This window comes from Zea mays, chromosome 8, assembly GCF_902167145.1.
Source record: "Zea mays cultivar B73 chromosome 8, Zm-B73-REFERENCE-NAM-5.0, whole genome shotgun sequence".
Taxonomy (NCBI): Eukaryota; Viridiplantae; Streptophyta; class Magnoliopsida; order Poales; family Poaceae; genus Zea; species Zea mays.
Window position 1 is genome coordinate 150,002,246 of NC_050103.1, and position 24,026 is coordinate 150,026,271.

The window sequence follows — 24,026 nt, forward strand, 5'->3', positions numbered from 1 at the left end:
ACCGTCTCTCGGCTGGTCACGATATATACTAGCTAGCTAGAAAACGACTTGTTTTTAGATACTACTTCTGTTTACATGATCAGAATAACTTATAAATTAACTAGACGTGGAGGGAGTACTGTACCTATATGCGTTATGACCTTTTTTTGTTGCAAAAAAAAAAAAATGTACGTGTATCAAAGAATTGCATTCTGCAGCAATGTCAAGGGACCAGCAGGATACGGCGACGGGGCCGGCACGCGTGTGCAAACGGACAAAGCGGCGAGGCAGTGTCGTCGTCGTATGATCTCCTGCATTAATTGACAAACCTAAGAGTCACATGCTAAAGTTAGCTGGTCACCGTACACCCCCGAGGGCCTTAAGTAACCATCACCGCATATTTTACGACGACGTACCGGCCGGCCGGCTACAGGCTCACTGGCACAAACGACGCAGCCGGACGCATCTGCATGCATGCTTTTGCCTAGCTAGAGCTAGTGGTATTGTATCTGACGACTGCTGTCGGATTGATCCAGTTGGAGAGGCGTGCCGTGCATGCGCTCGTGAGCCTTGACGGTTTCCGAAACAACAGAGCGTACAAGCGTACGTACGTGCGTACGTACATAGTACTAGTGACTCTTGACTCTTGCAGGTCGATGTTCCAGCTGCGTTCTGTAAAAGTTCACTGCTGTCTAATAGAATCGAAACGTTGCTATATCTCTGCCATGTATACACCTCCGGCTTCGATTAATCTTCGGGCCGGCCTGTCGGCGGTGTACTTGTCGTACTATTTGATTTCACCGATCGAGCAGCCAGTATTATATTAGATGCTGCTGCTACATGCATCAATGCATGGATGCCCAATAATCTATCGTGGCACATTGTCGTCAAACCTTGCGTGGATCTCAGATGAGCAAAGCATCCCGTGAGTGACGATGACGCAGCATCGTCGTCGGACGACGCGGTGCATACGTCCAGCATTGCGTGTACTCGATCGCGTTGTATCTGACTAGCTAGCAGTGCGTTCATGCATGCATTTTTAGGACTTGTGACGGCATCTGATGATTGGGTATATATAAAAAGATGCGATTTCTTTTTATATTTGCGCTGTGCTGTGTTTCCTGTTTCGAGCTTAGACCTCGACGTGTGGAGCGAGCAATCAACCAGCGCTGGGCTCGGACTTCATCAGAGCCTCTCGATTTGGTCCCTGTCTCCTATCGTCACAGGACAACGGACCTACAATTCCGAATCCGAACCTAGTCGGTCTCTGTTCCAGCATCCAAACTTCCAAACGCCAATCACCGTTGCGAAAAGCTTCGATGCAGTTCGCTGCAGCTAGCTAGTTTTCATGCGCGTGCAGGGCATGATGGGCGCATGCATGGCGGACGGAGGCGGGAGGCGCGGAGCCTCAGCGGCTCACCGCCCGGAGAGATCGGTTCGAGATGGATGGGTGATTGGACTGGAGGGACGAGGAGTGGTGGCTGGCTGGCTGCACTGCGTGGGGGTGGGGGCCCGGCGGCGTCGTCCGGTTGCGGCAGTTGGGTTGGGTTTGGGTCCTACGGCCGAGGTGCGGACAAGTAGGACGCTTCCGCCCGTGACCGTTGCCACATGTGACCCGGGAGGGGAGAGCGCACACATGCATGCCGTTTTCAGTGAAACGGCGCCTAAACGCTCAAAATAAACTGGAGTTATGGCTCTGTCATGCCATATTGATGCAGCAGCCGGAGTATGTATTTGCCTCGGTCAGTAAGAATCGTGCACAGCAGTATTAATTGGAACATGGAACGTCTCCACATGCCAATGGACGCCGAGTCGAGGCAGCGTGCCAGTTTTTTTTTTTTTTGACAAAGTGGATACCAGTAATTGTACTCTTTCGCCCCAATAAATGATACTGGCAGTTGCAATTCGATTCGATTACCTCCAAAATCAGTACCAGAAAGATTCTCGATTGTCCGTAAATCAATCCATATCGCCTAATCTTTAACTACTATTTAAGAAAAGATCGATGCTATAATAACAGGGGGGAATTACCATAAAAACATGCCCGGCTAATCCCTCGCCCGGCAGATTCTCGTGTAATAAAAGAGCCTGCCCGACAAAGGAAATAAAACGGCTGAAATAACACTATGGTGGTGAAGAAAAGGGGATCACTGCAACTTCACTGCGCAGATGTCTCCCTTGCGCGCACGTGAGTTGGGGCCACAAATCCCAATCACTTTCCATCTCGTTTTCGCCTAAAATCCTGACAAACAGTAGCGTGGCCGGCTCTGGAGTTTGCTATTTAAACCCGTTTCCTCTCTTCCCCCTCCTCACAATCACAGGCCTCCCGGCCTCCCGTGCGCTATTCTCTATCAGCTTACCCAGCACACAGTACACACTCTAATCTCCACACGACCCAATAGATATACGGGGCTGAAGGATGAAGCTTAGAGCAAAAGGGATCGGCCTCCTGCTTCTCCTTGTCTTGCTTGCTCTTTGCTCCACCATTGAAGTCGGCGAGGCAAGAAGAGGCAAGCATTGGAGGTCGTCGAGGAGCTCACCGGGCTCATCCCAGCTCAAGAAAGGCAAGGGAAAGAAGAGCAGCTCCCACCGGCAGTACGGCGCCAACCGGCCAGGTCCGAAGCCACCGGTCAGCTCGACACCAAGCTCTGGCGCTGGCAAGGGAAATCATCAGAATCCGTACCAACCAAGCCCAAGTCCAAGCCCGAATGCCCCTGACATCCCTCCTATGCCAAGCCCTGCCAATGGCAGCAGGCATTCCACTCCCGAGCCGCCGGCTCCAAGCTGTGGGAAGGGTCAGCAGCAGCCATCACAGCCGCCGCCAGCGACCTCGCAGGGTGCAGTATTCAATGTGGTTGATTTTGGAGCCAAGGGTGACGGAGTTACAGACGATACTAAGGTACATAGCTTCGCCCTGCAAATGCTCTGCTTCAAACAAAACTCCATTATAAAATCGTCAAGCATCATGCATTCTTTGAGCCAGAAATCTCAAATTGCAATCCCTTTTGTGGGTTTGGGCTTCACATGCTCTGTTTCAAACTGATCTTTACATGACTTGCATGAGAACTCAGTGATGTCAATCACATCCATCCAGGGGACCTGTCGTCCCAATGACATCTTGAGATTCCAATTGGCCATGCGTATTTTTCTCTCTCTCTCTCTCTCCAGAATTCTTAGAAACTGGAATGCACCATGAATTCATTTGCCAGAACCACCACAGCTTATGATAGTGAGCGTTTGAAGGTGCCTATGACCATACCAGTTTTACTCTCACTTTCTCACATGATTTGCAGTAGAAAGCCCGAAAAGTTGTCACGGGCACCATACGTTTCTGCAGTCTTATTTGCATTTGTTTCGATCTGTTCCCTGCTTTGTCTTGTTCTTTCCGTCTCACATGATTGTGGCATATAGCGGCATAGACACACCAGCCTGGCCAAGTTTATTTTTTATTTTTTAAGCCATGGAAGAGAACAAAGTACACCAAGCAAGTCAGAATACACATAATGCAGAACCCTTTCCACAGCTCTTACAAGACGTTTCTGTGTACAGAGAAAACAAACAAACCCAATTGTAATATTGTGATTCTCAGGCTTTACAGATAAGAGAATAGCGAACTCCCTCTCTATGACATTAACAGAGCACAACTTTCTTTCTTTTGCAACAGCACACTGCATGCACCAATAACACCATATTTTTTTGTTCTTACAGCAAAGCGAAATAGAAAGTTCATGGAAGTTTTGTACCAGGTTAACAAGAAATAAGCCATACTTAACGATATTTTCCAGTATGCGTTGTCTCATTATCTGAAAGCTCTATCAATCCTATAGATTTTTTAATATCTCAAGTAAATTAACTTCGTTTTTTTCAAATCCTTCGTGTGTGGTGGGGGTGGGGTGGGGGGTCACAAACTGATTCTTGTTTTGGCACAGCGACCAAAAAGATATAAGACAAGAGTGCAACAGCTGATTACCCTGCTTAGGGGTCTGGACTCTCAGTTATTTTTTGTGATGCTAGATTCCAGGGATTGTCTTTTCAGAAATCTAGAGCTAATAATTGTACGTGCATTTGCATACAGGCTTTTGAAGGAGCGTGGGCTGCTGCCTGCAAAAAGGGGGCATGTACAGTTCTCGTACCACCAGAACTAGAGTTCCTAGTTGGGCCAATCTCGTTCTCTGGGCCTTACTGCAAATCGAATATTGTCTTTCAGGTAAGCATGTTCTTTATCCCAAATGATAAGATACTTAAAAGGGTTTTCTCAACATAGCTTGAATTGAGCAACAAAAGGCAGGATGGGATTGTATTTTATCTAATTTGAGATGCACACCAATGGAAGAATAAGTTCGTTGAGTAATGCTGTTTAATGTTGTACTCACTTTGCAGCTGGAAGGAACAATCCTAGCTCCAACCAGTGCTAAATCCTGGGGTTCAGGCTTGCTCCAGTGGCTCGAGTTCACCAAACTAAATGGAATGGTTATTCAAGGGAACGGCATTATAAATGGCAGAGGGCAACAATGGTGGACCTACTCAGACACAGAAGACGAGGATGATGATGACACGGTGAGAGCTGGCCAGCAAGTGTATAATTTTTTATTAAGTACTCAAAATAAAAGATAGTCATGTTAAGTGCTTACTTTGGATGCTTTCCTGCAGTACGATGTGGAGTTTGAAAGAATGCCACAGATTAAACCTACAGTAAGAATTACTATTTTTATGCACACTATTATCATACCAAACTGAAATGAAGTAATGACAACACTGATTTCATACCTGATGCAGGCATTGAGGTTTTATGGTAGTTTCAACGTTGTAGTGGCTGGTATCACTATTGTCAACAGCTCACAGTGTCATCTTAAGTTTGACAACTGTCAAGGAGTGATGGTCCATGACTTGACTATATCCTCCCCTGAGAACAGTCTCAACACTGACGGAATACACCTGCAGAACTCCAAAGATGTCAGCATTCATCATACAAACCTGGCTTGTGGTAATTCCTTAATCCTTACTGTATGTCTAAGGGGGTGTTTGAATGCACTAGAGCTAATATTTAGTGGCTAAAATTAGTTGAGACATCCAAACATCATAGCTAATAATTCAACTATTAGCTATTTTTGGTAAATTGGTTAATAGTTGGGTAGTTAATTGTTAGCTAGATAATTCCACTAACAATTTTTAACCAACTAACTATTATTTCTAGTGCATTCAAACACTAACTATTAGCTCAAAAGTTTGTTTCGCAAAGCTTTACAACAAAGACCCATTTCCATAAAGAACACCAAATAAATAAGACATTATCCACACAAAAAATTACAAATAAATATGTAGGGTCAACCAAAAGCCTGCATCTCAGTTCTGTTACGCATGTATACTCTGCACTTCAAAGGACATGTTTCAGAGTTAAGACTACACTGAAAAACTGCTGTGGAGTATCATAACATCGTTTTGTCCTATTCGATGCAGGTGACGATTGCATCTCCATCCAGACAGGATGCAGCAACATAAATATACATAACGTGAATTGTGGACCAGGCCATGGAATCAGCATAGGTGGACTAGGCCGAGACAACACAAAAGCATGCGTATCAAATGTTACAGTAAGAGATGTCAACATGTTCAGAACCATGAATGGTGTCAGAATCAAGACCTGGCAGGTAAGCTTGAGAACATAAGTACAAATAAAATTCTAATTCTAATTCAACATCCGGCATTAGTACATAATAGTTAATAATGTCACAAAAGAAAATCTGAAAAAGGAAAGAAAACGTACATGTCATCGTTTGCTATCTATACAAGCAATAACCTTGAAAAGTTCAAAGAAGAAAAATGATGTCACCCAAAACAATTCCTAGTGTCTAAACAAAGTGAACTCTCATTTCTCGCAGGGTGGTGTAGGATTGGTTCAAGACATAAGGTTCTCAAATATACAAGTCTCAGAGGTTCAAACACCCATCATCATAGATCAGTTTTATTGTGACAGAAGCACTTGCAGAAATCAAACATCAGCAGTGGCAGTATCAGGGGTTCAATATGAGAATATCAGAGGAACATTTACAATCAAACCTGTCCATTTTGCATGCAGTGACAGCTTACCTTGTTCAGGAATCTCTCTTACCGGTGTGCAACTCAGACCAGTGCAAGTACCCCACTACCACCTGAATAACCCATTCTGCTGGCAAGCTTTTGGGGAGCTCTACACTCCAACTGTCCCTCCTATAGCTTGCTTGCAGATTGGAAAACCTGCTGGCAATAACTTACAGTCATATGATGACATATGCTGAAACACTCAAAGTGCCTTTGTTTGTTGATTGGTGCTTATCCATGAGTGGTCGTTGTGATAGATGCGACCCCATTTGCACCATTGCTTGCTGATGAGCACATATACAGTTATTTTGAGGTCATCTTATTACAACATTGTAGCTTTTTTCATCAAAGTAAACATAAATATATTCATTTGAAATGGTCATACAGCAACAGTATGTACTTGAGTTCTCCAAAAATGAGTAAACATAATGACAATTGTTTATTTAAATAAGTGTAAACAGGGCTATGGCAAAGGGTCCAACTATAAATTGATAAACAACATGGGCGTACATTTACAACTATAATGATAGCTAATCCTGAAGAATGAGATTAATAATTAGAAGTCAATGTCTAAGGGTAAGATCTCTTGGATCAAATACGGAAAGAAAATGATTGCTCGGAAAAACTAGACAATGTTTAGAAAAATGAGTAAGCATAATAGTCAGTTTCTAGTTAACAAATATGACATATTGCACTGCACGAATATGATTACCATAGAGATAACACTTAGGAAAGGGGCTATTGATGTGTTTAGCTGAAATAATTATGAAAAATGGCAATAAAAATGTTCTGTAAATATGCAGAAAGAGGAAATAACTAATCAAAAGAACATGATATTTAGAAATCAATTCCAATGTAAACAACATCCATATGCATATTTTTTTTTTGCTTTGTTTTCTAGAACCTCAGCTAAATAATAAAACAAAGCAGCATAAAAATAGTAAATATGTAAGGTCCTGCAATCGGTTACTAACTTCATATTCGTTAACACATTATGAGGAAGAAGGAAACTGAAAGCAAGATTTAGAATTGTGAAAGATATTGTACCAGTTAGAAAAAGATAAAACATAGCATATCTTTTTTTCTGTGCCTTTCTTAATTTTTTCAACTAAACATAGTATACCTATGTGTCGCCAGCTGTCTATTATCAAGAAAAAGTATGAATTGGTCAAGAATTTTCCCTCTACCATTCATCTTATTGTCTCCACTCACACTGGTTGCCAAAATTCTTGAAGCTCTAATCCATCAATCAATATTTAAAACTTACATAATCGTAGGTAGAAGGGTAGACCTGGTAGGCTGGTACAGTGGTGAGAGATATCTCACTAAGTCAGCAGTTTGCGGTTTCAAAGCAGCCTCTCTGCATTAGCGAAGGGAAAGCTTGCCTCGGTTTATCCCTTCCCCAGATCCGACTTATGTGGGGGGCCTTTGGCACTCGGTCTGCCATGCCCTTAGATAATCGTAGGTCTAGTGCCATGGAACTGGAAGTCTTCCTAACTTCCTATTGATTAATCTAAGGTCACATATGTTACATACTTACACGGAAGTTCAATATAACTTAAACACTGATGGCCATAATTCGAAAGTTTTGGGAAGATGGTGATGTCCAATTGTTAGTGGACTACGTCATCTGCAGTCCATACTGCCATTGCACGCTTGTCCAACAGTCGACCAGCCAACAAAATCGATGTGGCATATGAAGGTTATATCATACAAACAAAAAACTGATCAAGTACAAAAATGCAAGCTCTCACCATGAATTGGAACATGAAAATAAACCACATCCATTAACTCTGATTTGGGGATACTAGCAATGCCAATTTGACAAAGAACATCACCCACTGTTTGCGTCCCATAAATCAAACAGGTGATAAATCTTTATATTTTGATCCCAGGGAGGGGGTGATTTACCCAATAAAAGATGCAGCCTAACTAATCCTGTCACTGAAACATGATGCATTTGCATGTTGTAAGGGCCAGCTACAGATTTATCTCATTGTTACTTTGTTAGAAATTTTGTGTCTCAGTGGTACGTTTATTAAGACTGAGACAAAGAACACACAAAATTTTTTGAAAAGGAGAAAACAGGCAGTACAATATCTCCTTATCCTAAGAGTCACGAATATGAGGATAAAATATTATAGATGTACACATCAAACATAAAACCTCAGTTGTAACTAATAAATTTGTTATCTCTAGTTCCATTAAATTGCAAGAAATTAGACATAGTAAGACTGCCAACACCACAAGTATTGTGTGTGGTACTGGTATAATCAGCTGTCCCAGAAACTCTTCAGTGTAATGCTCAGCTGGACAATGTGTTCCAGTATTCGCAAAATTTCCCGAGTCTGTCCATAAAACGGAAAACATTTTTTTCAAAAAATTACCAGACAGAGCATGAGAAGTCAGCAAATTAGAAAGGTATTGAGATAAAACAAACCTGTCACAGCCATCATCTTGGAAGACTAAATACATCTTTTGCACCCTTGCAGTTCTCAACAGTTTCAGGACTAGCTAGTCCTGTTATTTCCTCATATTTCTTCTCTAGGTTCTTTTTTTGTAAAAAGAAAAGGAAGTAATAAGGAAAGAGTTATGAGTATGCATCAAAATTTGTAAAATAAATATTAATGTGTGGTTATACGAAAAGCAACTTCAGCTGGAATCATTATGAAATGGATGAGGTATACATGCGGACTAGGAATCTTTAAGGTTAAAGGTTCAAAATCATGTGCTTACATCCAAGGGGAATGATATATGCTAAAAATGTAAATTAGAACCCACATGTATAACAGCTAATACAAAATTAAAAAAACAATTTAAATACACTCAAAACCACTACAAACCTTCAGTTCCTCACGTACGGTTTCAAGAACATCAATTGTCATTCTATCAAAGAAAAGAATCCCCTGCAAATCCCAAAAATTTATTAAGAATCATGGTGATGAGCCACCGGTCAAATATGCATAGCTTGATATATTCCCTTCATTTTGTTAATCTGCTACAGTATTGGCACTTGCATGCAAGTTACAATTTAAACACTAATAACTTCTATCCAAGGTTATTAAAACAATAAAACATTGAAACGCTCATGGGTGTAATTTTGACTTTTAAACGTTTAAAGTTTAAACATAGTTTTAAACAACATAGGAAAAAAATATCAATATATCATAATTTCAGACAATAACATGAAGTTAAATACCGAAACATAGAGGTTAGTGGCATAGCAAAACTTCACCCATGAACCGGACTAAACTCCAAAAGTAACTAACAGACTGGGCCCAAAAGTAGCTAATGATCTAAAACGCATGAAACACTGCGTTATACAGTTTAGAACACCAAACACAAAAATGTGGTTTCAACCTCTAATTAGAGTTTTGACGTTTAAACGTAGTTTAAACGCGGTTTAATCGTAGTTTTAATAACACTGCTTATATCATATTCGAAGTTAAAAAGCTACAGAAAAAATTGCAGTAATATCAATTTTGCATGCCAATCTAGGCTTCATTTATGTAATGATCGTTAAATCTGAAAGTGCCTGACAGGAAAGAACTCTAGGATGACTTAAATTTGCATCCAGAGGAATTGTGTGAGAGCAAATGAAAATTAGCATATTTGAATATTGCATGGATTTATTTCTTAAAAAAAGCAGATTAATTATGATATTAAGTGTACGCCCATAGTTTCATTTGGTGTCAACCAAAAGGCTCAGATAATGGTTAAACTCATACCAGCAAATGATCAAACTCATGCTGGAAAACTCTTGCATGTATACCAGATAATTTTACTTTGATCTTTGCCCCTGTAACATCTTGAGCTTCAATTTTCACACTTTCTGGTCTCTGCAAGAGCACAATGGTGACAAAGTTAGCTTTGTTTATGAATTGTGCATCTTTCGTATACAGAGGCTGACAATTGGAATATAAATTTGCAAAATCATATATTAAGTTAGCATGTCAAAACCATGTGACATGTGGCAAAAAAAATCATAAATGTGACACAAATTATGCAAAATATCATTATGCTAAGCATCACACTAAAGTCAGATAAAGGACAGCTAAAGTCTTCTACACAGTATAAAAGAATTGGCATGGCAAACTATTCTTACCACCACATTGCCATATATTCCAGGAAACGATAAGCACCCTTCTTCAAACACAAGCAATCGTTTGGCGGACTTGTATATCACTGGGTTGACAAGAACAATCTCCTCTCCTTCCCCCTTCACCCCAGCAGGATTGAATACCATAAGCTGCACATTGACTCCAACTTGTGGTGCTGAGAGACCAATGCCATCGGTCCTGTACAAAAACCTCTTTTTAACTTAAGCAGTACAGCTTCTAATAAATCTGGCATAGTTATATCTGAAATCACCACGGGCAGCCCTATTATTGGTAAATATATCATATGCAATCGGCTTTTCATTCAATCAAATTTTCATCAATGTAGCAATTACCCAGACGAATTTGCATTTCCTTGCCCTAAGTTCTATAGCGGTATAGGAATTCAGTGAAAATAAGCACTAACTGAGTAAATTATAGCATGCATCCAATGAAAGCATAGGCGCTCATTTCTTTGAAACAGCGGAAAATCGAATCGGTGAACACATCTTGAGCGTGAAAATAGAAGTGGTGCAAGGTTCAGAATCCGCACACTCACTTGTACATAACGTCGAACATCTCATCGGCCAGGGCGCGGAGGTTGTCATCGAACGTGTTGATGCGTTTGTTGCGCGCGCGCAGGACGGGATCGGGGTATTTGACTACCTCGAGTGGCGATTCGAACCGGAGGTCAGAAGCTACACACCGTGAACAGAACATCAACGAAGTAGTAATAACTAATAAGCCGAGAGAGAGCGAACGCGAAGTTGTCTAGTAGCCGGAGGGCTTGAACTGAGGGGGAGAAGGCGGCGGCGGCGGCGGCTAACCCGTGGCGAAGTCTTCGTCGAGCTGGGCGTTGGCGGTGGAGGAACCTAAGCCGCGGCGTGCGCGGGCGGCGAGGGGCATGGCCGGGACGGCGCGGCGCATGGGTAGGCGCAGCGCTACGGGGCGCAAGGCCAGGAGCGGGCGAGAGGAGGCCATGAAGCCGCGCAGGCGCGGGCAGAGGGCAGCGGCCATGGGAGCGGCTCCTTCGGCTTCGATTTTTTTGGGCGTCCGGCAAGAGGCGGTGAGAAGTGGCCGGACCGGAGGAGAGGGTGGGGTGAGCGGCGAGCCGAGGACGCCGCGTGACAGGACAGGAGGCGCTCGGGTAGCGTGGCTGCAAGTTTGAGCCGCCCGAACATGTAGGCTGCACCGAAATGAAGGCACGAGAGTAGATACTATGCGGTAGAGCGTGCTGATAACATCACCCTAAAATTACTTAACATGCACCACGGGCCGCCCGAACATGTAGGCTGGACGCGCTAGTGACGTTGAAGGTTTTCATCCGGACATGCTAGTGGCTGGACATGTAGGCCACTGCCGGGCCGAACCGGGCCACCGTTCACTGACGGGTTGGGTCGTGCCTGCACCACGGGCCGGTTTCTCAGCACAAACACGACCCATCTGAATTTCGTTTGGACAAGTATATTCGAAACGAAAGCACGATTATCTACTTGCTTGCATGTAGCAGAAGCATACTTCTTTATCGAAGGTCATCAGCCTGTGTACAAACTTCGTTGGACGTCAAGCGGTGTGCGGATTTTGTGGTGGCGTGGATCGATGGTGGAGGTGGACACGATGTTGTGATGCGCGCTGCCTATGGATGACTCGCCTTTATTGTTGCATGAATATTCTGTACAAAATTGCACAAACACTTGGCTCTCCCTCTCCCTGCTCCTTCCCCGTCCACAAGGACATCAAGCAGAGCTTTGCTATTGCTCCGCTTCGCTTCCGGTGTCCACTGTCCACTCTTGTCAATGGACCACAGATTGCATACTGGTGATCAACCCTTGCTGCGCCGATTTCTCGTCGTCAGTGCCAGCGGTTCCCCCCTTCATGGCAAATGCACCTTCGCCGCCTGAGCTAGCTAGTAGCTAGTCAAACCTCAAACGCGACGGAGTAGTAGGTGTCGTACGCGCACCTCCTCCTGGAGGACATGAGCCTGGACAGCTTCCGCTTGCAAAGCTCGAACCTGGCCGGCCGGTCGTCAGAGCCGTGCGCGGGCGCGGGCGCGGCCCCTCCCGGCAGCCCCAGCTGCCGCTCCAGCTCGGCGAACTCCTCGGGCCGCTTGACCACGTGGTCGTAGCAGATGTACCTGCCGCCGGCGGTGTTGTCGCCCATCGCCTCGTACGCGTGGACGTGCGCCTCGGCCACCGTCTCCACGTTTGCCGTGGCGAGCAGGCCGTCGGCGAGCATGGCTCGAGCCCCTGCTGCCGAATATGCAGGAGGAGGAGGAGGAGGAGGTCAGAGGCTCAGAGCGATGAGCAACGCGTGTTAGTGCGTCTCATGGACGGTATGTACACGCACGCATCCGGGCGGCAGGGCACGGCACGGACCTTTGAGATACGCGATGGACGCGGTGGAGTTGCGGCGGCGGAACCCCGGACCAGTGACAAGCGCGGGGCAGATGGTGACCAGCTTCAGGTCTCGTCCCCGCGCCGCCCTCCACGCAGCCTTCTCTGCCGCCGTTTTGCCAAGTGCGAACCACAGCTGGAAAAACGACGCATCACAGTATGTGGCTTCTTCCTGAGTGACTATAGTTTGTGTGATCAAAGGAGAAACAGAAATACAAATGCGTCTAATGTCTTCTCCCGATCACTCACCTTGTTGTCGCGGCAGAAGCTCTCGTCGCTCCAGCAGCTCTCGTCGATGGTGGTAGGGCACCGCCGGTCATGAGGGTAGTCCTGCCTCCACACGCACGCCAGCAAGGAAGAGGTGAAGACGCATTTCCTGACGGACTCTGTCCTGACGCAGGCCTCAATCACCCGCTCCGCTGCTTGGGCTTCTAACGCTGCCATGTGCTTCTGTTGAAATCAGATGTTGCCATGCGTTAGCTACAAGTTTATTCAGCCTGTAAAGTCACTTTGGTGCTTATTTCTTTCGGTGATGAATGCCACTTCGTTGTTCAACTGTCTACTGAAGTTCTATTCAAAAATACGTTGCTAACAGTAACAGGCGAGACACTATTATTACTGTTAAAAAACAAGAAAACCAGTATGTTGCAATAGATAGATTTGCAGGCTGAAACTGCAGCAGCGATGAGCTCGAGATTGGCTTAGCCACCTAATCAAGATCTCACAGGATTTAATATGAGCATGTTAAGAGCAACTCCAAGAGCATTTCCAAACTTCAATCTCTTCACCTCTATTTGTAAAGCCATTTCCATAAATATTTTATTTATACTTCTCCCGTGCCTCCAGGCTCCAACGGACTCCCTAGTTTTGTTCTCTGTGCTCCAATGTCTTCTCGTCAATTTTGCTTGTGTGACAAAAAGAAATCACAGAAGACTAGAAGAGCTACCTATATATTGAATTTAGAGGGTGATTTATAGCCTCTCCATCAATAAAGGGTTAGTTCTGGAGAGCGAAAAAGATATATAGTGAGTTCAGAGAACCTATTGAAGCTTGATTTTTTTCATATTTTTTCTTCTTCTTCTAAATTTGGTGATAACTGACAAATATCCATACAGAGAGCCTCTTGAATGGATATAAAAGCCTCTTGATAACTGACAAGCACTGTTGAAGTGTTGGTAACACATCATGTGACAACGATCTTTGGGCTGGCAGTACACTGCAGTGGACTACTGCGCATTCGACAAAATAGTGAGCCGGTGAGAGAATCGACTTCCCGAACCCGAAGTGCTACCATCAATCAACACGTTTTGTCTCTGTAGTTTGCAGTTGTAGCAGTCTAAACAGCTGAACAGTTCCAAAATTCTTCAGATGATAAGTGAGATGTACCTAGAAGTGCTAATGGATTACGATCCAAATATCCATTCACAAAAAATTATAGCTCTTAAATAATTTTAGTTCAAAAATAAATAAAAATAAAATCAATTTTAATCTGATTCAATCTTTTAAAGTGTATAGTATAAAATCTAAAGCCCTCTACCACGCTAGGTGCACCTGCGGATGGTGCAAACGACATGGGGCGAGGCACGTACGTCAATCTGTTTCCTAATCGCTTTTTGGGTGTTACAAACGATATGTTGACGCTGCGACGGTTCCAGCGTGCGCAAGGGAAGCTTAGGTCGTGATGGTTGGTTGCATCGTCGACCTCCGGTTGCTGCGTGAAATCAAAAGCAGACGAAACAGACAAGGTGCAAAGGAGAGGAGACCTCCGGCGGCGCTAGACTAGCTAGTAGGCGGTGGGTTGAGCGGAAAGGCCTGCAGGTACTTGTGTGCCGTCTGCTGTTGGAGAGCATGCTCTTCCTTTTACGTACGGATCGGATATGTGCAATGCAAGCACTCCTCTCAGATTCAGATGAACAGAACTTGTAGAGGATTTATCGCCCATCTAGTGAACTGCAGATCTCGACATCGCTCATTCGTCAGCCGTGTTGACTTCGGGTCAGTTGGAACGCCAAAAATGTCAAAGGTTCATGAAGCTGCACCTGCACAGGTGCAGTACAGCTCGAGAAGGTCCAGATCCGAAATTCTTTCTTCACAAGCTACCCTTTGCTTTTGCATCCTCTTACCCTCGTTCCGCAAAAGTTGTACTTCCAAAGTCATGGGTAGTTGAGTGACGTTCTGTGTTCTAGATAGCAGCACACCTCACTCTTTCAAACTCCACTCTTGAATAGTATTGTCTATAATAAAAATCAGTGTTTTGCACACTTGTTGTACGATCTGTTTGGGGTCTATCTTGACGCTGTCTGGTAACCCTTGTATCTCGTCTCTTATTTCAAACTTCAATTTATAATACAAAGCAGTGTTTTGCACGACCATATGCACAATATGTTAAAGATAACATAATAGCTACTATATTAAATATATATGATCGATCCAAACATGTAGTGTTAAAGGCCCAATCTTTTAATCTATGGTTCCATTAGTATCTATTAGCAAGAGAAAGGATAGCCAGCAGTCTGCTAAATCAGCATGCAACAATTAAAATATCCAAATAAGGCCACGGGTGTGGCAGAAGTAGCCCATCTTGGACCGACTGTCTCCAGCAACTTACCTATTCTATCGTCTATCATATCTTGTATTTTAAATTTCACTATGTAAACAATACAGTCAGTAATATAAAACAGTGTTTTTATGACCATATGCATGATCTACTGGAGACAACCTAGATTATGAGAGGTTTCAATATTTGGGACTCAATAATCAGCATGCTCCACACAGCTTATCCTCAATTCGTATGACTTCCATATTCTGATATCACTATGAATTCTTCATTTCAATTGTCTCTCTTCACTTTTCTTCAGTTTTTTCTTAATTCCTTTTATTTCCTTGCCTTCCCCGTACAGAGAAATTTCTTCAGAAGACATAGGAATCGTGTGCCGGATTGTGTGAGGCATCATCCGATCCATATTGAAACCCGGATATCGAAACCTCTCATTTGGATCCAGCAGCAACTAATAGTCCATACAGTAGTAGTTAACATAAACTAGCTAAAATATTGTTTGCTACCTATGGTTGTTGCTTGGATCCAAGACCTAAGGTGGGCGGATTGATGATTTTATCTACAACACCCTTCACATTTTAGAGCATGTAGCTAGATGTGTACAGGACGGTCGAAGCGTCTTTTCGCGATCTATTAGGGCTTGTTCGGTTATTCCCAATATACATGAATTGGATGAGATTGGAAAAAATGAGAAGAAGTTTGACTTGTTTGGAATTCAAACTCATCCAATCCCACTCAATCCACATGGATTGAGAGCTAACCGAACAAGCCCTTAGCTGGGTTAAGCGACATCTAGTGAGATGGTTGCTCGATGCGGACTATTAGTTTGACTTTGTCATAGCAAAAAAATTTAGCAACCGCTCCCTCCACTTTAAAAAATAGGGTATCGTTTTGACATTTATAAATACACTACATCTATATCTAGATACAAGGTAAAAGTCATATATCTCAAAAAGTCAAAACAATTTTGCAAATTAGGATGAAGGGATTAACTATTAGATAGGTGGATACAAACATTGCCTTAGCTTAAGGTGTATCGGATCCACCCTCTTCAGGCTTCCAGTAAATGCAATTTTACACTTTGTCTAATTCACAGAAAATAATATACATCTATCTATTATTCTAAATAGATATGCTACAGGAATATATATATTCTACAGATAATCTAGTGACTTGTTTAGTATGATAAAAAAAAGATACCGACTCCTTAAAGTTCAACTAAATTAAAGATACGTAGCCTGCCCCCCATGCTATAGATTGTATTCTTTCTTCAAGCAGTGAGTAAAGAAAGAAAGGACAATGTCTTACTCGCGGTAGGTTTAACGACTGAACATCAACAACAACAGCCTGACAAGCCAACGGTTGAGCAGCAGATTTCATGGATCATGTCTCCTTATCAGACTATCCTGCAATCCAGGTTCTATTACACATGCTACCATGCATGTCCCCAACACAGCCCGAACCTATTGACGCCACGTGACATGTCTAGTCCTAGTGTCGACGTGAGAGGTATGAGGCTAGAATTCATAGGAAAAAGGAAACGCTCCCAGTAAGAACGAAAGTTTGTTGTCGTCCTCACCGTGTAGCCGGACATGCCCCCGGGGTCGACGAAGGCGGAGGTGTGGAACACGCCGGCGCACCCGTCGAAGGCGCGGCGCAGGCCGTCCGGGTCCATCACGTTCGCCATCACCGTCGACACCCCCCCATCCCGGCCGTCCTCGCCGAACATCTCCATCTCCCGCAGCTTGTCCATGTCCTCTGCACGCCAAGACACGTACTTAGAGATCAAATAAACCGAAACGCTCGAAACCTGGGAGTGACCGGGGGGATTCGCTAGTGACGGACGACACGGCAGAACAGAGTCACTGTCAGCCCACGACGTGCGATAGCAAAGTTGTAGGCTGTGGTGGGGAGGTTTCAGAAACCTTAGCTAGACCCTCGCCACTGGCTCACCACGGTACCACTTGGAGTACTCTGTTCATCTACATGTTTGGCACTAGAGGACGACGACCAGTTTTATTACAAAGTCAAAGCGCAAGTTCTGGCGGGGACGGACGTGTGCTTCCCGTCTTTGCCGTGCAAGTTAGGTTGATCATAAGTTCGTTTCGTCCTTCGTCGTGTACTCGTGTTTCTCTCGGTCGTTTCAGCGGGTGCGTTGATCACAAAACAAACAAACAAAATAGAGTACCATCCAATCTTTTAGCAAACAAATGATAAAAGGGAAAGAGAGAAAAAGGTAGGCTCTGTTCTATTAGCCTTCGTCTGAAACGGAGCAAGAGGCCATTGTCAGCAAGGCAACTCATCATCGAGGGAAAGAATGAAGAGACGAGCCAGATGAAAACCTGGCCGGCGGCCTTTGCCCAACGCGAGAGAATGATAAGAACAAACGGGCTAACAGTAATAACGAGACAAGCGGGACCCCAATACTTTTCCTTCCTGTTTGTAGGCAGGCTTGCCTAAACACGTGAGAAGTCGAGGCGTTGGGACATGGACGCATGGTGCCGCGTGAACGAGCATGTCCGCTTCGTGCTTACCCATACTTTGTTTGATCCGGTGACCGCGCTTGCGGTCGACTGGTCGTGGACGATTCGCATCCAATCAGACGAGAGCGATCGCTTTCTGGGCTGAGATGGACGAGGATTTTTTTTTTCACGTATACCCCGTCCCTGCCACCGGGGCCGGGCCGGGCCGAGGGGCGCGCGCGAGAGCTTCAGAGCGAGCGAGAGAAGCAGCCGGGTAGGTTGGTGTGGGGGAGGACGGACGGGACGGCTGGTACCTTGCGTCTCCAGCGCGAGGCGGACGGTGTACCCGTGCCGGAGGAGGCGGTCGACGACGGCGAACCCGACGAAGGAGATGCCGCCAGTTACGCACACGGCGCGCGCCGCGGCCCCTCCGGCGTCACCCCGGGGAGCGCGCTTAGCGTCCGCGTGGCCCGCCGAGCGGCGCCACCCGCCCGCCAGGAGCGCGGCGCGCAGCTCGTCCACCTCCGCCTCAAGGCTCTGCGTGCTCCGAAGCACGCCCATGCCTGCCGGGCCTGCTCCCGCGCTGCTGCGGTAGTGCCTCTCGGTGTTGGTGGAGAGGGTATTCACGGCGAGTGGGGTGGGTAAAATAGCCACGTACTACACTACTAGGGCGAGCACCACTGGCTGAGCAGAGGAGAGGACTCGGCTGTCTTCGTCGCGCGACTGGGGTTGGGTAGGTAGGCTCGGTACTCTACCTTCACCGAGGCTTGTTTTTTGTCAGACGGAGCCTGGGCCTGCCGCCCGGGACATGGCCACATGGGTTGGGGTGGGGGGTAGCTGCGCTGGACGGCAGGCATCGCACGGGCGTTCCTGCCTGACGGTCCGTCTAGGTCTAGCCTTGGGTTCGGCTTCGGATCTTGTGAGAGTAATGTGCTCAACTCTTCTTGTCCTCCTCCGCTGCCTCCAACTTCTTCTTGGTGTTAATTTATTGCGCTGGAGCTGGTAGCGGAAGCAGCCACGCTATTGTATCGCAGGCCATTGATTTCGATGGTCCCTGTTTGATTATGAAGCTCAACAGTATACTAGCGCCTCATAGATAACCAGGCTCTATAACTGTCCGGATCCTGATCGAGACCGACGGAATATTTGATATCTTATATTATAACAGAGAGATAGATTATATGCACTACAGTAAACGCAGAAACGTCCGACGGCCAAAGCCGTCGGACATAAGGAATAAACCGTCGGAAATAGATTATTTCCGACGGTCAAGCCTTATCTCCGACGGCTTTAAGCCGTCGGAGATAACTCGTCGGAAATAGTGCTATGTCCGACGGCAGCCGTCGGACATAAGTTATCTCCGACGGCTGCCTATGCCCGTCGGAGATAACAAATCCCAACCGTTTTACCGGTCGGGATGTGGGTCCCACTGAATTAAGTCCGACGGCTCCCGCTAGGCCGTCGGAGATAAGCATTGCTTATGTCCGACGGTAGTTAATGCCGTCGGAAATAACAAAAGAGTTATGTCCGACGGCTACCATTAAGCCGTCGGACATAACAAATTACAGAATTTACACAAAATTCTGTTTTTTAAAAAATCTGACATTTACAAAACAAAAACAGATTCATGCACATATACAAATTCACATTCACAATCACAAATACACACATTCTAATAAGTATTCACAATCACAAATAGTCTCACATAAATATTAACATTCACAAATTTAACATCAACATATAGGTTCGACGGTTGTTGCAAACTGAAATTGTGTCTCACAAACAAGTGTTGCAAAGTGTTTCATAAAAAACATCACGACACATCAATCATATCCATCGTCTGGATGGTTCGAGTAGCCACCTCCTCCGGCTGGACTCTGCGTGTTGAAAATGGTGTTCACCCACGAATTTGTTGTGTCGTCCTGACCAAACCCATCTCCAGGTGCGGCAACTGAAGCGGGTGGTGTCTGAAATCCCTATAACACAAGCACATGAAATAGTAACCACTCAGTTGTTCATTTAAACACATAAGACATTTATGAACATGTCACACACGCATATGTGTACATACCATAGGGAATTGTGACGGAGGCGGAGACGGAGGTGGAGGCGCCAACATTGGCATTGGCAGTGCAAAGTCCGGAGGCGGCATCCCATATGTCGGCATCGGGACGCCCGCTTGTTGGGCTAGTTGCTACAAATTATATACAAGTCATTGTTGAACAAACAAGATACACATCAAGTGTTTTGCAAAATAAGCTACAAAATGTTACTTCAACTTACCGAGAGAAGAGCTTGATTTTGGGCCTGGAGGCTTGCATAATACTCGTCCCTCTTCTTCTGGTACTCGGCTTGTTGTCTCTGGTATTCAGATTGTTGCCTCTGGTACTCCAATTGTTCCCTCAAGACTGATTGATGGTACTCTGCCTGTTGACGCAACACTGCAAGCTCTATCTCATGGGCTGCTGATCGTGAACGGGACGACTGTGAAGACGACGATGTGGATTGTCGTCCACGGCGTCTCAGCTCTCTGGAATCAATCGTAGAATCAAAAATACCCAACCTACAAGAGTGAACCATGCACTTAGTATAGTAACTCATGGCTCAGTTGAATCGCAAGCATATGATGACAATTTTGAAAACCAAATCAAATAATCTCACCGTCCATGGGCTTGTCCTCCTGCGCTAGCATAGGCTGCCTGAGGGTCGATTGGCTGGCTCCTCCAATCGTACTCCTCCCCATGGCGTTGAACCATCTCCTGCCCATACGAAGCCTGGAGGCAAACAATATCAAATATAAGTGCATAACCCCTATGCCCTTGCAAACAATATCAACACACATAATAGAGTAACAATATCAACTCACTAGACGGTCGGTGGCCGTCTGAGTGCATAACACATCAGGATTCTGAGGATCAGAACCCCTATGCCCTTGCATATACACCTCCACATCCGTGGGCGTACGGCCGGATTTGACTTCCTGTACATAAAAGTTATAATGACACATTTCTATGTGATTCAAAGTTACGACAAACTGTGACTTACCATTCGCTTAGCCAAGCGCACATGACCATCACCGCCGTAGTTGTGGAACGACTCAGTCCCACGGTTTCCCCTGTTCCTTTCGGAAATGGCACGAAAGTCAGGGGAAGCCCACCATCTGCACAATGCCCGATAACCGTCTGATCGGGTGGCCATCCACGGCACCGACACCTACATGAAATTTTTTAAATAAAGCAAGCAAATACATGGCTTTGTGCGATATGAGAGGCAACAACCTGTTTACCTCTAGGTATTGCTCCTCCGTCAAGTAAATTGATGACCACTCGGCCTTTGTATTTGGCATCGGTCGATCATCAGCATTTGCTCTGTACCATGCCTTTATAGCCTGAATTCGTGCATAGTACATTGCATCTGCAACGACATCGTTCGCGTTAAACTCAAACACGTAACGAGCGTTCATATCATATGATCCATCGTCCGGCAACTTGTACCGTTTCTGCAAAAACCATAGTGTTATCATAAAAGCAAACATATATGGAATAACTAAAATAGTATAAACAAGTCATACCCAGAATGCATCCCAAACTAGTGCCTGTGTGTTGCCAAACGTTCTACAGACACCATAGCGATAATGCTCCCAAGTGGTGGCGGGGACAGACTCGCCAGTAGGCAAAGTCACAAGACCAGGCCAGTGCAGACGAACAAGATTACCAAGAACCATGTTCACCTGCCTGTAGTGTCCTGTGCCTGTGAACGAGTCGTCGATCCAAGTCCTGCAAACAGAAATCAATGTAGAAATTAAAACATAACTTTCAATAACATTTAAGCAAAGATATGTCACTCACTTTCCACTAGGCTTTATCACAACCCGAGATTCGGGTGGAAGCTCTGGAGGTGGTCCAACAAAATGCAGCTTCCTCGTTCTCTTAACTCGAGAAGTTCCAGACCCAGCTGCAGAATCTCCACCAGCCCCAGAATCCCCAGCCCCAGAATCCCCACCAGCGTCGTCTCCAGCATCATCTCCCACATTATCTCCACCATCATCTTCAACATCATCTCTTGCATGATCCTCTACCACTGGTTCCTCAATTTCAGCATCCTATGAAACAAATAGCTTACATCAGACAATATTAAGTAACTCAAATAATGTAATTTAACAACTAACTTACATCTTGTGGAGGCAAATGTTCTGCCAGCGCTCTCCGTCTGCTCATGGTAGAACCTGTGCCCTGAAAAACTGAATCCTCACCCCTCGAGCTGCTCCTCGAGCTACTCCTCGACCCAAGCAAACTACGAGCTAAAGACTTCATTTTCTTTGACATCCTATTTTAACAAAAACAAGTTAGTACATAAATCGACAATAAAATAATAAAATATGCAATAAAATCATAAAATATGCAATAAAATCATGATCCATACTCGTCAATCGTAATCGTAATCAAAATCAGGATCTAGTTGCTTTCGTCGATTTAATGGACGCCAAGTAGCTTTCTTCTTTCTCGTCACTCGTTTTCTTTTTGGAGGAACCTCTACATCATTTTGATCTCCTAATAAAGATTCTTCCAACATTTCAGTTTGTACATTAAACGTGCTTGTAAGTTCTTCGTCTTGGAAAATCTCAGCAGCCCCCACTTCCTGCTCGATTTGACTTTCAACATAACCAGCATCACCAGGAGCATATAGTCGTTCACGCGGATTAACTTTGTACACTACCCTCCAATCAACCAAACCGTTTTTCTTAGATGGATATGTCATATAATACACCTGCTCGCATTGGTGGGCAAGGATTATAGTGTCGTGACCTTTTAATCTATCGTTGTGTTTGACTTCCACCATGCCATATTGATTTTCTCGCGTTGTATTTGGAGAAAACCAATCACAATCGAAGAACACCACTTTGAGTTGTTTATCTCCAAAAAACTTGTACTCGATTATATCATTAATGACTCCATAATAATTAGTCACCTTCCCTTCATCATCGACAGCTCTAGTTACAACTCCGGAGTTTGTCGTGGCTGCTAGAGGATGATCATCTTCGAACCTTGTGGAACGGAATCTAAAACCATTGACATCATACCGACCATAACGTCTGCCAGTTACTGCTCCTAGGGATAATTGTCGAAGGTCCGGGTGTATATTGTCATTTTTATCTACATAATCTCGAAACCAACACAAGAAATTAAGTCCCCCATCTTTTCCCTCTCGACGAATCTGGTCACGTTCACAGCCAGAGATGCAATTTTGAGAATCAAATTCCCTGTTAGTACAAGGAAACAAACCTTTTAGTATCACAACAAAAATTCTAGCGGCAATGACTAAAATAAAGTTTACACTTACAGGAGAAACTGACTCATCTCTTCCATGTTGTTATACATGTAAAGTAAAGCAGTCTTCCATTCGTCGTTGGTGAAACAGTATGTTGTGCTGGGTCCTACAGTTTTGCCCCTCCATTGAAAAATTTCAATATCACTAATAGGGGGCTCGTCGACATGATACCGCAACGTATGGGCATTGACATTGTGTTCCTCTGCAAAGTACAGGCCCGTGAACGATGCTATCTCTTTGTATTTGAATTCTTCAGCGATGCACCCTTCAACTCGTCTCTTATTACCAACCATTGCACGTAGCTTTTTTAGTGTCCTTTCGATGTGATACATCCATCTATATTGCACAGGACCTCCTACCTTAGCTTCGTATGGTAGGTGAACAAGTAGATGTTGCATCGGATTGAAGAAACCTGGTGGAAATATTTTTTCAAGTTTGCATACCAAAATCGGTATTTCTTGCTCAAGCTTCTCCATCATCTCTTTCTTTATTTCTTTGGCACAAAGATGTCTATAAAAGTAGCTTAGCTCCGCTAATGCTTTCCAGACATCATTTTTTACAAAACCACGAAACATAACAGGAAGGAGTCTTTCCATTATTATGTGGTAGTCATGACTCTTCAACCCAGAAAACTTGCCCGTCTTCAAATTCACAGACCTTCTAAAGCCCGCGGCGTAACCATCTGGGAACTTTAAGTTTTTCAACCATTTCATCAATTGTTTCTTCCTTTTAGGTTTAATACTGAAAGGAGCACGTGGCTTCTTCTGATTCTCTCCTATCTCCATAGTTGGTCTTCTACAGATTAAGGCCAAGTCTTTCCTTGCCTTAGGGTTGTCTTTTGTTTTGTCGGTGATATTCATGCAAGTGCTGATAATGCTTTCACCCATATTTCGTTCCTGGTGCATGACATCAATGTTATGCATTAGAATCAAGGCTTTCATATAAGGGAGTTCCCATAGACCACATTTGTGAGTCCAATTATGCTCGGTTCCATAACCTTCAAAACGATTTCCATGTTCGTTTAGTTTCAAATCATTAAGTCTCGCAAGAATCTCAGGACCACTTAGACGCTTGGGTGGTCCCCTCGTCACAATCGTGTCCTTTTTAAAAGCGTTCCTATCGAACCTGAACG

The 24,026-nt window shown here is 44.6% G+C and overlaps 3 protein-coding genes across 11 annotated transcripts; 1 reads left to right on the forward strand and 2 right to left on the reverse strand.

The window, feature by feature from the left end:
- Positions 1 to 2,304: 2,304 nt before the first annotated feature.
- On the forward strand, positions 2,305 to 6,440 carry LOC100282388 (polygalacturonase). Its single transcript, NM_001155299.2, has 7 exons — positions 2,305 to 2,878; positions 4,055 to 4,186; positions 4,360 to 4,536; positions 4,630 to 4,671; positions 4,756 to 4,963; positions 5,437 to 5,627; positions 5,859 to 6,440. The coding sequence occupies exons 1-7, from the start codon at positions 2,399 to 2,401 to the stop codon at positions 6,252 to 6,254; spliced, it is 1,626 nt and encodes a 541-aa protein (NP_001148771.2). The 5' UTR covers positions 2,305 to 2,398; the 3' UTR covers positions 6,255 to 6,440.
- Positions 2,818 to 11,382, reverse strand: LOC103636114 (peptide deformylase 1B, chloroplastic). 6 transcript variants are annotated; one of them, XM_020542355.1, is made up of 11 exons: positions 10,982 to 11,382; positions 10,714 to 10,852; positions 10,163 to 10,355; positions 9,786 to 9,896; positions 8,901 to 8,963; positions 8,498 to 8,608; positions 6,067 to 8,405; positions 4,747 to 4,914; positions 4,611 to 4,666; positions 4,353 to 4,499; positions 3,410 to 3,518 (listed from the first exon to the last, which is right to left on the reverse strand). In XM_020542355.1, exons 1-6 carry the CDS (start codon positions 11,169 to 11,171, stop codon positions 8,510 to 8,512), a joined length of 795 nt encoding a protein of 264 aa, XP_020397944.1. In that variant the 5' UTR covers positions 11,172 to 11,382; the 3' UTR covers positions 3,410 to 3,518; positions 4,353 to 4,499; positions 4,611 to 4,666; positions 4,747 to 4,914; positions 6,067 to 8,405; positions 8,498 to 8,509. The 6 variants fall into 6 exon arrangements, with proteins under 6 accessions (XP_035817741.1, XP_020397943.1, XP_035817742.1 ...); XM_035961849.1 differs by lacking the exons at positions 3,410 to 3,518; positions 4,353 to 4,499 and adding an exon at positions 2,971 to 3,408; XM_020542356.2 differs by lacking the exon at positions 4,353 to 4,499.
- A 392-nt stretch (positions 11,383 to 11,774) lies between these two features.
- LOC103636116 (cinnamoyl-CoA reductase 1) lies at positions 11,775 to 18,243 on the reverse strand. 4 transcript variants are annotated; one of them, XM_008658479.2, is made up of 5 exons: positions 17,881 to 18,243; positions 16,684 to 16,862; positions 12,797 to 12,997; positions 12,530 to 12,683; positions 11,775 to 12,400 (listed from the first exon to the last, which is right to left on the reverse strand). In XM_008658479.2, the coding sequence occupies exons 1-5, from the start codon at positions 18,125 to 18,127 to the stop codon at positions 12,072 to 12,074; spliced, it is 1,110 nt and encodes a 369-aa protein (XP_008656701.1). In that variant the 5' UTR covers positions 18,128 to 18,243; the 3' UTR covers positions 11,775 to 12,071. The 4 variants fall into 4 exon arrangements, with proteins under 4 accessions (XP_008656701.1, XP_020397893.1, XP_020397892.1 ...); XM_020542304.1 differs by having other exon boundaries at positions 12,530 to 12,719; XM_020542303.1 differs by having other exon boundaries at positions 11,775 to 12,403; positions 12,530 to 12,719.
- Between the last annotated feature and the right edge of the window lie 5,783 nt (positions 18,244 to 24,026).